Here is a 13,308-nt window from a genome sequence, read left to right on the forward strand (position 1 = left end):
CTGCTGTTTGGATGTGAACTGCCTCCCACCCTCATAGATCTTTTGCTTGAGGATGCGTCAACGGTTCTCAATAGGGTTGAGGACAGGGAAGGATGGGGGCCACACCATGAGTTATGATGCAGAGGTATTCCTTGCAGCATGAGATGGTGCATTGTCATGCATGAAGGTGATTTTGTCACGGTTCTTTGTAGCACTGTAATGTTTACAGATAGCTAGAACCAGAGTCTAGGTTCGTATGAGTGATTAATACTAGTTCTTGGAAATAACAGACCACAGACCAGTGAATAAGTTTTAACTGCCGGCTTATTTATGTAGAAAGTTAATAAAAAAAACAAAAATACCAATACAGACATACACACATACAACAAATAACTTTTTTCAATTCCCTTCAACCATTGAAAAGAAACCAAATTCTCAGGAAAATAATGTTATTTATCCCTATTTAGTTCATTTAGATTTAATCCAACCTATTTAGATTTAGATATAATTTGTCTGAGATTGATTTTAGCGATCCAAAGAGTCCTGAGACACAATAACATCCTGAGTTTAATTGAGTTTAATCGAAACCAAAAAAGTGACACTTAAATATAATTTGCATAATAATTTGGAACGCGGTGTAGCCACCCTTTGCTTTGATTACTGTTTTGCACACTCTTTTTATTCTCTCGACAAGCTTCAAGAGGTAGTCACCTTAAATGGTTTTCCAACAGCCTTAAAGGAGTACCCAGAGATGCTGAGCACTTGTTGGCCCTTTTGTCTTCACTCTGCGGTCCATCTCATCCTAAACCATCTCAGTTGGGTTTAGGTCAGGTGACTGTGGAGGCCAGGTCATCTGGCGCAGCACTCCATCACTCTCTTTCTTGGTCAAATAGCCCTTACACAGCCTGGAGGTGTGTTCGGGGTCATTGTCCTGTTGAAAAATAAATGATGGTCCAACTAAACGCAAACCAGATGTAATAGCATGTCGCTGCAGGATGTTGTGGTAGCCATGCTGGTTCACTGTGCCTTCAATTTTGTATAAATTCACAACAGTGTCACCAGCAATGGATGAACTTATCCTCAGCAGCAGAGGTGACTCTTGGTCTTCCTTTCCTGGGGCGGTCCTCATGTGAGCCAGTTTTGTCGTAGCGCTTGATGGTTTTTGCAACTGCACTTGGGGACACATTTGAAGTTTTTGCAATTTTCCAGACTGACTGACCTTCAGTTCTTAAAGTGATGATGGACTGTCGTTTCTCTTTACTTAGCTGATTGGTTCTTGCCATAATATGAATTCTAACAGCTGTCAAAAAGGGCTGTCAGCTGTGTACCAACCTGACTTCTGCACAACACAACTGATGGTCCCAACCCCATTAAGAAGGCAAGAAATTCCACAAATGAACCCTGACAAGGCACACCTGTGAAGTGAAAACCATATCAGGTGACTACATCATGAAGCTCACTGAGAGAAGTCCAAGGGTTTGCTGTGCTGTCAACAAAGCAAAGGGTGGCTACTTTGAGGACACTAAAATATGAATCATATTTCACACTTTTCTGTTTACTACATAATTCCATATGTGTTCATCATAGTGTTGATGTCTTCAGTGAGAATCTGCAAAAATAAAGAAAAAACATTAAATGAAAGGGTGTGTTCAAACTTTTGACTGGTAGTAGTGTAACTAGAAGAATCATTGTTGACATGGACAAAACATATGGGTCTAGAGTGGGTTTCTTTAATGCTGTTATTATTGAAATGAGCTCAGAAAGATCTATTGGAGAGAAGGATTCCAAATATTGAGTAGGTCCTACAGAAGTTTCTAATGCCACTGTACTCACATCTTTGACAGCTATAGGAAGGATGCCGTAAATGTTTTTCTCTAAAGCTTACAATTTAATCCGTAAAGAAGCTCATGAAGTCATTACTACTTAGGGCTAAAGGAATAGATGGCTCAACAGAGCTGTGATTCTTAGTCAGCCTGGCTATAGTGCTGAAAAGAAATCCGGGGTTGTTCTTGTCTTGTCTTCTTTTCTTCTGTTAATGATGAATAATATGCTGTTCTAATATTAAGGAGAGTTTTTTTTATATAAATTATTAAACTGTCTTTCCAGGCTATGTGAGCTTATTCAGAATTAGTGGAATGCCACATTCTTTCCAGCTTTCAGATGGTCTGCTTTGAATTGCGCAACTGTGAATTATACCAGGGAGCTAGCCTCTTCTGATTTATGACCTTCTTTTTTCAGAGAGGCAACTGACTTGTGTTAGAGTTAAATTGTGGTTGCTGTTGTCCACATTATTGGCACATGGCACTGGGGTACATAATGAAGGAATTAACTCCTTATATCTAGTTACAGCATCATCAGACAAACATCTACTGTAATGAAATGTCTTTCCAATTTCTGTGTAACTCATTATTGTAAATTCCAATGTTATCAGGAAATGATCAGACAAAAGGGTTTTATGAGTAAATACTGTTAAACGTTCAGTTTCTATACTATAAATTAGCTCAAGCCCTAAGGTGTGATTGAAACAGTGAAAAGCCAGTTGAATCTAATAATGTAATAATGATGTAAATGAAGAGACTGTCACTGACACCATCAACATGGATGTTAAAGTCACCTACTGTAATTACTTTATCTGTTCTAAGCACTAAATCACATAAAAACACAGAGAATTCAGCTAAAAATGAGGAGCAGGAGCAGTTGGGCAATGTACAACAACCAAAAAAAAAAAGAATAGTTTTTTTGTGTTTTCCAGTCTGGATGAGCAAGACTAAGAGTAAGGCTTTCAAATGAATTAAAGCTCTACTTAGGTCTAGGATTAATAGATAAATCAGAGTGGAAAAATCAGCCTGTGCTTCGAGGAATGTCTGTGATTGTTGTGACTGGGTGGCGTAGACTCATTTAAGCTAGCATGTGCATCTTCCTGCAGACATGTTTCAGTCAAACTAAACAGATCAGTCTGATGATCAGTTATCAAATCATTAACTAAAAGAAATTCAAATAAGACATATCTGACATGTAAAATACCACATTTAATTTTCCTATTCTTCTGTTCTACCAATGAATTTGTATTGATTTGTATTATGCTCTTATGAACAGTGTTGGGTATAGTTACTTTGGAAAGTAGTTAGTTAGGTTACAACGTTACCATCAATTAAAAGTAATCTTTTACGTTACAGCGTTACCTATGAATAAAAGTAACGCGTTAGAGTACTCATGCGTTACCAAAAATTAAAAGCCGTTTGCAGCGCCTCGCACATGCTGCAACTCAGCGACACACAGCCTCCTTTAAATGCACCGAGAAGTCCTGACAATGAATAAAGTCATTCATCCAACCAAATTAACTTTGCAGGATAACAATACCAGGGTGATAGAGTGGTGCTTGGATACAAGATGTTTTTTTTAAATTGGAAGTGGAATTTTTTGCGGTCGACAGAAGCTTTTCACCAACGCAGAGTGTGCATTTTACCGTTATGTTGTTCTTGTCCTTTTTGCTGGCGAACTTAAAATAATGTGCGTACTTCCACGATTCAAAAGCTGTCCTCTCTGCCATCTTGCCAGCGGTTCAAAGGTGGCACAGTACTGTCTGACAAAAAGCAGGCTGTAGTGGGAATTTTTCTTTCCTTATCCATTGCTTTAAGTAATTCTTAAAGCAACGGATTACTTTTTTTTTAAAAATAACGAAGTTACTGATTACTTGACGCACGAAACTAACGTGTTACGTTACAAGTTACATGAAAAAAGTAATTAGAGTACTATAACGCATTACTTTTAACCACAACACTGCTTATGAATAAATCATCTTTTGTTGTTTCTTGATTTAAAGAATCTGGGAGGAGACAGAGCCTCTATGGAATTTGGGGTGTTTTGGGTGTCAGACAGCCCTAGAGAAGCTGCAGAGATATTTGTAAGACTACTGCCCTCCTAAGCAGACCAGGCTTTCCCCTGTTCCAATTATCTATGTAGACCACATCATTTAATGGACACCACCTACATTACCAGCGATAGAATGATGATATGTCATCACTGGTCAGATTGGGCAGTGTCTAGAGAAAACTATGGAGACATACTTTTTGCAAACTTAACTCCAGTTGGTGTAACCGGGTGTCATTACTGATTGCTTTTAACTCAAAGTCAAGAGTAGATCCTGGTAAAGATAAAAGGTATTCCTAAAGAATCTTAGCTCTTAAGAGTGATCCTAAGGTGAAATCTGTTAAGAGCAGGAAGGAGGACTTTTAAGAGGCTTATGCGTTTCTTAAGCAGAGGAGAAAATTATGGAAAGGAGGCACTTATCTGTTGTACTATGTTTTCCCATGCCTGATTCTTGGCTTGTAGTGTGACAATAGGGCCAAATCTACCTCTTAAACACTTTTATTCTCATTGACCCACTGAGCCAAAAGCAAACACTGTTCCTCTGTCCAGTTAGGATTCCTTCTTCTCTTCTTCTCCATTGCTGTTCCGTTTGTGGAAGGTTTGAACACCAACCAACACTGCTTCTTATAGGCCGGTTAGCAATCACAGAAATTGATGAAAGCTGAGCCATTTTACCCTCATAAATACCAAATGGATGAAATGCAAAAATGACCAGCATGGTAAATGAATCTGAGCAAATAAATAGAACTATCAACATGTGAATACTGTGCAAGTGGGCCTGAGTTTTCACACATTTATTTAGGTTCATTTTAAAGTATAGCTTACTATTTATGTAACAGAGATTTATGTAAAATATTATTTATAATTACACAGTCTTCATAGAGATTAGATTATATGAGGAAGTCTATTGATGTGACGGTCCACTTTATGCTCATTATCACCAATTTTTATCTAGCTTTTAGGATCAGCTAATCACACCTTTTGAAATGATGACTCATACCTAGCAACGGGGTCAACCACACCTCCTCACTAAGATAAGAGTTTCTGTCCATTCCTTGCTCAGAGTTCTCTGAGAATGTTCTGGAATCACTCTAAGCTAAGACTCCTAGCTAGGAATTTTTAGGCTAAGTTAGGAGCTCTCTGAGAGGATTCTCAGAATGTTTAGGAATACGGGCCCAGGTGTCTAAGAAGAACATTACATCTTAATAAAGTGTTGTTTATTTCATCAGTTGTTGGTTTCATGTTGTGGCCGATTCTGTGTAACTTGTATTACCAAATTGTGGCTTTGCATGCTGTATTTTGCAACAACCATATGGATTATATCAGTGAATTAGATTCTCAGGTTTGTTCTCCGGCTGGTTGCGTGCAGGTGCTGGCCAAGTTGACAGATATAAGCAGCAGCCACGCTGAGGCTGTACTGAGTGTGCTGAGAGCCAGACAAGAGGAGATCAGGCGTGCTCTACTGGACAGAACCAACTCTATCTCATCTTCTACGCTGCAGGACTTTGATTGGCAACTTAAGGTGATTTATTGCTCAATTCTACAGTGTTTCTTAGCATATAATTTTACACTCACAGAGTCACAGAGGTTAAAGCTTTTACACCCAGTACCATTGAAAACTTGCACTGACCTTTTTATTCAAGGTATGTCCATTTAATATTTTAATTGTCTTCTAAACTTGTAGAACAATATTGAAGACATCCAAACTACAGTAAACAGTTGTTTGTTACAAAAAGAACATATGTTTCATACATTATTTATATAAAAATATGAATGCCAAATAAGGGAAGCATCAAATAAATCATTTGCAACGCTGCCATTAAATATTATTATTACTGATCTACAAGCCAATGGTCGGAAATGGTCACCAGAGGCAGCTCTGAAGCACTGCTTCTAGTCCACTGACTGGGGAGTGGTGCAGGAGGCCTGCATTGAGTACTTAAAGGGGATCACTAGATGCACCACTGACTACATCAATTTCTGTATGGAAGTTGTTGTTATGGATCACCAACAACATCAATCGGAAGAAGAGGGCTTTTTAAGGACGGTGACCAGGAGGAGCTGAAGAGCATGCAGCAAGAACTCAAGGTCCGGCTGGAAAAGGCGAAGGAGAAATACAGATCTAAGGTGGAGCAGAAGGATGCTGGCATGAAAGAGGTGTGGGACGATATGAAGACCATCACAGGCTGTTGCTCCAAGAAGATGAGCACTGTGGAGGGGGATGAGATGAGGGCCAGCCAATTCAACAGCTTTTTTAACAGGTTCGACTGCCCTGCCCCCTCTACTGCTGTCTCCGCTTCAGCTCAGCTAGCTGCTGCCCCCACGCCTCCCCCCAGCAACACCAGACTTAATAGCGCATCACACTCACAATCACCATCCGCAATCACTGCTGCAGACTAGTGGATTGTAGCCACCCCTCACGCCACCATCACCATCACTTCAGCTAAGGTGAGCGGACAGCTAAAGAGGCTCCATCCCAGCAAAACAGTCCAGAGTGTCCCCACGTTTACTCAGGGCCTGTGCTTCTGAGCTGGGGGAGACCCTTCAGCATGTATTTAAGCAGAGCCTACATCTTAGGAGGGTCCCCCTGCAGGGTCCCTGTCCCCAAGAAGCTACACCCGAGGGAGATGAACGACTACAGACCGGTCGCCCTGACATCCAGCATCATGAAGACCATGGAGGCCCCAGGTCTTCTGCGCTCTAGACCCATTGCAGTTGGCGTACCAGGAAAAGGTGGGGTGGAGGACGCATCTACCTGCTCCATCGGATTCTCTCACACTTGGACAAGTGGAATGCTGCTGTGAGGATGCTGTGAGTGGACTCACAACTCACCTCCTGGATAGCAGACTATGTCACTGGGAGACCTCAGTATGTCAGATTGGAGAATTGCACGTCCGGAACTATCGTCAGCAGCACTGGATCACCACAGGGGACTGTGCTGTACCCTGTCCTTTTCACCCTGTACACCTCAGACTTTAATTACAACAGTCATGTCATATGCAGAAGTTCTCAGATGACACTGCAATTGTGGGGTGAATCAGGGATTGACAAGAGCAGGAATACAACAATCTGGTGAACAACTTCGTCTCATGGTGCGGAGCAAACCACCTTCTGATCAATACAGCTAAAACCAAGGAGATGGTAGTGGATTTCCGGAGGTCCAGGCCCCACCTGCAGCCCGTAATGGGGAGTGTGTAGAGGTGGTTCACACCTGTACCTGACTGCAATTGTCTTCAATGCTCTTTGTTATATAGTTTAAAAAAAAAAAAAAAATTATATACAAATAATCATATATTTTTAATGTGTGCACATACATATACAAGGATTTGCACTCCTCATAATTTTCTACATTTGTGGATAAAATGTCCTGGGAGTAATGTAGTGTGACTACTACTATCAGAACTAACTTAGTCACTGAAAGGGAAAAGCAGGGCTCTGTCTGACACGCTGCGTCCAAAAAGGAAACATGATACCATCACTGCAATTTAAGGATGTTTATTTTGATCCTTTTGATAACATATACTTTTTGTTATGCAGATGGATTGAAGGACTAAACTATAAGACAGTAACTCAAGCGTTCCACAGAAATATCAGCACCCTACCTCACCCTCACTCTGTGTCAAACAAACAAATTCACAGGCACACATGATATTCATTATGCAATCATTCAAACCTAGTCACACCCACACATACATCCAGACACACCCACTACCCCTGGTGACAAGTGAGAAATACATCCCTGCCTCTACATTCCGGCCCCTAATTATTATAACATAATAATTACAGAACATCAATATCCGCACAGAAAACTAGTTGAACACTTTGATTTTTTTTTTCTTTTCTCTCTCTTTTTTTTTAAATTTTTTTTTTATGTGGTTGAATGCGCTGGTTCTTCACATGTCTTCAAATGTCTCTAGCCCAGAGGTTCCAGAACTTTCGGAGCCTAGATAGATTGTGGAGGTTGCCACAACTCTTATATTTAAAGTCAAGTCATGTCAAAACAAGTCATGTCAACAAGTAATCCCATCAGGTGTCCTCAGCTTCCTGAAGCAGACAAATCTTGGTGACAGGCCTGTCCAGACAGCTTGTCCTGGTCTTGATCTTGACTTGTCAAACGATTCCCCTTTTATCTTGAAAAACTTTGACAACCTTCCCCATAATCCAAGAGTTGCGGGGTGCAGAATCATCTACAACGAGCACGATATCTCCTGAGATGAAGTTGCGCTTTATCATGTTCCACTTTTGACGCTCCTGAAGTTGTGGTAGATATTCCTTTGTCCATCTTTTCCTAAACAGGTTGGACATGTACCGTACTTGTTTCCATCTACACACAGCATACAAGTCGTCCCTTTGGAAAACACCAGGTAGAAAAGATGGCTGACCCTTGAGCAGAAGAAGATGGTTGGGAGTCAGAACCTCTAGGTCATTAGGATCTGTAGATGCTTTTGTTATCGGTCTGCTATTAAGAATAGCTTCGATTTCACACAGCACAGTGTGGAGACCGTCTTCATCCAGAGTTTGCTTTGTTGACAGCACTGCAAACCCTTGGACTTCTCTCAATGAGCTTCATGATGTAGTCACCTAAAATGGTTTTCACTTCACAGGTGTGCCTTGTGTTGTACAGAAGTCAGGTTGGTACACAGCTGACAGCCCTATTTGACAACTGTTAGAATTCATATAATAGCAAGAACCAATCAGCTAAGTAAAGAGAAACGACAGTCCATCATTACTTTAAGAACTGAAGGTCGGTCAGTCCGGAAAATTGCAAAAACTTTGAATGGGCAGTTGCAAAAACTATCAAGCGCTACGACGAAACTGGCTCACATGAGGACCGCCCCAGGAGAGGAAGACCAAGAGTCACCTGTGCTGCTGAGGATAAGTTCATCCGAGTCACCAGCCTCAGAAATTGCAGTTAACAGCACCTCAGATTAGAGCCCAGATCAATGCCACACAGAGTTCTAGTAGCAGACACATCTCTACATCAACTGTTCAAAGGAGACTGTGCCAATCAGGCCTTTATGGTCAATTAGTTGCTAGAAAACCACTACTAAGGAAAAGCAACAAGCAGAAGAGATTTGTCTGGGCCAAGAAACACAAGGAATGGACATTAGACCAGTGGAAATCTGTGCTTTGGTCTGAGTACAAATTTGAGATTTTTGGTTCCACCCTCCATGTCTTTGTGCAATGCAGAAAAGGTGAACGGATGGTCTTTACATGTATGGTTCCAACTGTGAAGCATGGAGGAGGAGGTGTAATGGTGTGGGGATGCTTTGCTGGTGACACTGTTGGGGATTTATTCAAAATTGAAGGCACAGCATGGCTTCCACAGCATCCAAGAAGTAGAGTGATGGAGTGCTGCGCCAGATGACCTGGCCTGCAAAGTCACCTGACCTAAACTTAATCTAGATGGTTTGGGATAAGATGGACCGCAGAGTGACGGCAAAAGGGCCAACAAGTGCTCTGCATCTCTGGGAACTCCTTCAAGACTGTTGGAAAACCATTTCAGGTGACTACCTCTTGAAGCTCATCGAGAGAATGACAAGAGTGTGCAAAGCAGTAACCAAAGCAAAGAGTGGCTATTTTGAAGAATCTGAAATATGAATCATATTTAGAGTTATTTCACACTTTTTTGTTTACTACATAATTCCATATAAATAGACAGACAGACAACTTTATTGAACCCTTTGGGAGGTTCCCGCAGGGAAATTACATCTCCATCGCATACAGCACTGCATGTACACATACATGTAGACAAATTGTATAGAAAAACACTGAATAAACCCCAAATACCCAACACCCAGAAAAGAATAATAATAATAAATATTGTGACTGTACATACGTGGTTAGTTATTGCATAAATATTGTGATCGTGCATGGTTTATTTATTGCACATTCTTAGAGAGAAAAATACCAACTGCATTATTATTGCACCCTATTATTGCAGATTATTTAGAAAGGTCAGAGAATCAGGAAGTCAGGAAACTAGGGAGGTTCTCTTCTGAGGAATGGGCTAAAATTTCTCCAAGCCACTGTAGATGACTGATCAGCAGTTACTAGAAACATTTAGTTGCTATTATTGCTGCACAAGGGCCTCTCACCACTTTGCATCAGACAGACATGTAGAAGAGATTAATTTTCTTTTAACACAAAAGCATAATATTTCCATGTCATTTGTTTGTTTGGGTTCTCTTTGTCTACTGCTGGACTTTTGCGAAAGACTACTGATGTTTTGAGTAATTTTTATGTAGAAATGTAGAAAATAAAAAATTACACTGTGTGTGTGTGTGTGTGTGTGTGTGTACACACACTGTACATGGCAAATAAAGCTGTTTACACTGTTTACACTGTTGACACTGACTGGGCAGAAAATACCCTACAACAGTCAGTTGGATTAATTGCTAACATTGTTTGAGCATCCACACCATTATGAGAGCTGAACAGACAAGACCGAAAAATATCTACAATACTAAAATTCACATTGCCTTAGTAAATGTAGGCACTTTGAAATACATTCTTAACAGTCGGTTGTTTGAAAAGCTGGTATATCCAAATTTGACCTATTCTGTTTCTTGTTCTCTTCCTACAGTTAGCTCTGTCCAGTGATAAGATATCATTTCTTCACACTCCTCTGCTCAGTCTCAGTCTGGATGTAAGGGAGAAAGGAGACCTCCAACCTGTCATCATCGAGATGAAAAGAGAGGAGTTAAGCGCACTCATAAGTTCATTAGACTCAGCCAATAAGGTAGTAATTCCTTATAAAACTTGACACATGCATTACCCAACTTACCATTAATGTACAGAAAAACATTGTTCTCTCTTGTAAATACCTGTGTCTTTTCATGCATATTAGGTCTTTTCTCTAACAATCTACATGCTCCATGTGCCACAGTTGTTTTCACATCCATCCATCCATCCATGCATGCATGATCTGACCGGATGCCTTTCTCTCCCTTATCTGCTGAGTTAGCATTACTCATATCTCCATATATAGTCTGATAAGACTCAGTCCGGCCCTTTGTATGCTGCCTGTACTCTTGTGTACTGCCATTATTTTTCCTCAACAGGTGCGGCAGAATATTTTAACGGTGGCTGTCTCTAATGAATCACTACCGCTATTTCTGTTTTGTGTGTGTAATGACTTTGGCACACACGTTATTTATTGATCTCCACCACTCATGGAATTCACTGACAATTGTATTGACTCGTGCATTATTAGAATGTAGTAAATTGAACACTGGTTAATGGTAAACATTTGATCATCATTGAGAATAAACACTAGGTAATACCTCTGTTACAGTACAAAGTCAGAATATATAGATAGTATAATAAATGGAAAATTACAATATAAAGTGTGATCTTGTTAGTTTTAGAACAGAATATTTTCACATTTAACTTTATGACCTTTATGACCTCCCAATGTCATTCATCTTATCAGTGATGTTTAATAAAACCCGGGCATTTGATTTATTGTTAATTGAATTATTTGTGGGCGGCACAGTGGAGAGATGGTTAGCACTGATGCCTCACAGCGAGAAGGTCCCGGATTCGAATCCATGGGCCGACTGGGCCTTTCTGTATCGAGTTTACATGTTCTCCCTGTGTCTGCGTGGGTTCCCTCCGGGTACTCCGGCTTCCTCCCACCGTCCAAAGACATGCTTGTTAGGTTAATTGGTGATTCTAAATTGCCCGTAGGTGTGCGTGTGAGTGTGACTGGTTGTCTGTCTCTCTGTGTTAGCCCTGCGATAGACTGGCGATGTGTCCAGGGTGTACCCCCGCCTCTCGCCCGATGACAGCTGGGATAGGCTCCAGCAGACCCTGCGACCCTTATAGAAGATGAATGAATGAATTAATGAATTAATTAATTATTTGTGATGTTTTTAATATCATGAATAGAATTGTACTTTAACTTTGACTAATGGCATTTAAAAGGGTTACAGGTCCTCAACTGCCAAGTCAAACACAAATCAACTTTACCTGTGGTTAACAGGTTAACATTTTCATGGCAACTGTGAAGTGAATAATTTAGCTGTGACATCCATCCATTTTATGCCAACAGAAAATACAGTAAATGCACTGAATCAGTCATGAAATACTAATGATTTCTATGTGTTTATGTCTTGCAGGTGTTGCTACAGTTGAAGTGATGATCTCATTTAATCTAAAATTCTACTAATATAGAATGTCCTGGAGAATGGTAAAAAAGAGTTTGTTAAAGAAATTACAAAAGTGCTGAGTTTGTTTCACAGACAAGAATTCAATGATTCCTGTTTTTTTGTAATTTAGTAATTAATTTGAGCAGTTGAACACAACACTATCTCTGTTTTTTAATCCACTGTGTTGTATCATGTGTTAAATAAATGTTTCTCTTCCAGTTGATTATTTTGAATACAATTGAACTAGTGTCCATTCAGCCCACATAGCAAAACTGGTGTGGCCCACCTCTGGGCCACACCTCCCACTTGCACTCGGCCCACATGCCTGAAAGAATTCCGGCCCTTATGTGGCCCACATCCGGCATACAACATGTGTGTAATGATGTATGCATTCTCCATCTAGTCCTCTTACCTATGTCCAATTCTGTGTTTATACATAATTCCACCACTGCATGATCTTTGATAGCAATAGTTCTTATACTACAACTAACTACACTGTTTACTAAGGGGCTTGCAATTAAGAAGAAGTCAATTCTGGAGTGTGACTTATGACAATGGGAAAAAAACGTGTACTCCCTCTCCCGAGGGTTAGTAAGCCTCCAGATATCCACAAGCGCCATGTCATCTTTTAATATATGAATTGCTTCCCTATCTTTAGTCATCAGTGGACCTTTAAACTGACTTTTGTCTAAAATAGGGTCCATTACTTGATTAAAGTCTCCTGCGAGTATTATTTGCCCATCCATCTCCCCTAAAACCCTATTCACTTCGTGAAAGAAGTGTGGGTCTCCCTTGTTAGGTGCATAAATATTACACAATATCACCTGCATACCTTCTATTAATGCCTGGACACATATCATTCTTCCCTCTGTATCTTTAACCTCTTTAAGCAACACAAAATGTATCCCCTTGTTAACCAAAATCATAACTCCATTTCGTGACCTTGAGTGTGAGCTGTGAAAAACATGCCTCACCCAGCCTGTTTTGAATTTAGCTGCCTCACCCTCAGCAAGATGGGTTTCCTGTATGAAAACTATATCTGCCTTATTAGTCTTTAAATATGACAATACTTTGCGTCTTTTGACTGGATTTCCACTTCCATTAATATTCCATGACATGTATTTAATACAATTCTTAATCATCTTTGTTCAAATGACCCTCCATATTCATGTCTACTTCACTGTTCCTGTTTGAAGCACTGTTCATCTGGATGTCTATGCCTTCTGTGTTCTCATGCTTTAAAACCCTGTACTCTGAAATATGAACACTAACATTTAACCTGGAAAGAACATTTCCGGTACAGAAT

At 40.2% G+C, this 13,308-nt stretch overlaps 1 protein-coding gene across 1 annotated transcript in view; it reads left to right on the forward strand.

Moving 5' to 3' along the window:
* commd8 (COMM domain containing 8) overlaps window positions 1–13,123 on the forward strand; it is a 31,888-nt gene extending 18,765 nt beyond the window's left edge. The window contains exons 3-5 of the mRNA XM_084569026.1: window positions 5,219–5,371; window positions 10,436–10,591; window positions 11,973–13,123. Coding sequence (XP_084425152.1) covers window positions 5,219–5,371; window positions 10,436–10,591; window positions 11,973–11,993 — 330 coding nt within the window. The 3' untranslated portion in view covers window positions 11,994–13,123. The remainder of the gene's footprint in view (window positions 1–5,218; window positions 5,372–10,435; window positions 10,592–11,972) is intronic.
* The last annotated feature ends 185 nt before the right edge of the window (window positions 13,124–13,308 follow it).

This window comes from Chelon labrosus, assembly GCF_963514085.1.
Source record: "Chelon labrosus genome assembly, chromosome: 20".
Taxonomy (NCBI): Eukaryota; Metazoa; Chordata; class Actinopteri; order Mugiliformes; family Mugilidae; genus Chelon; species Chelon labrosus.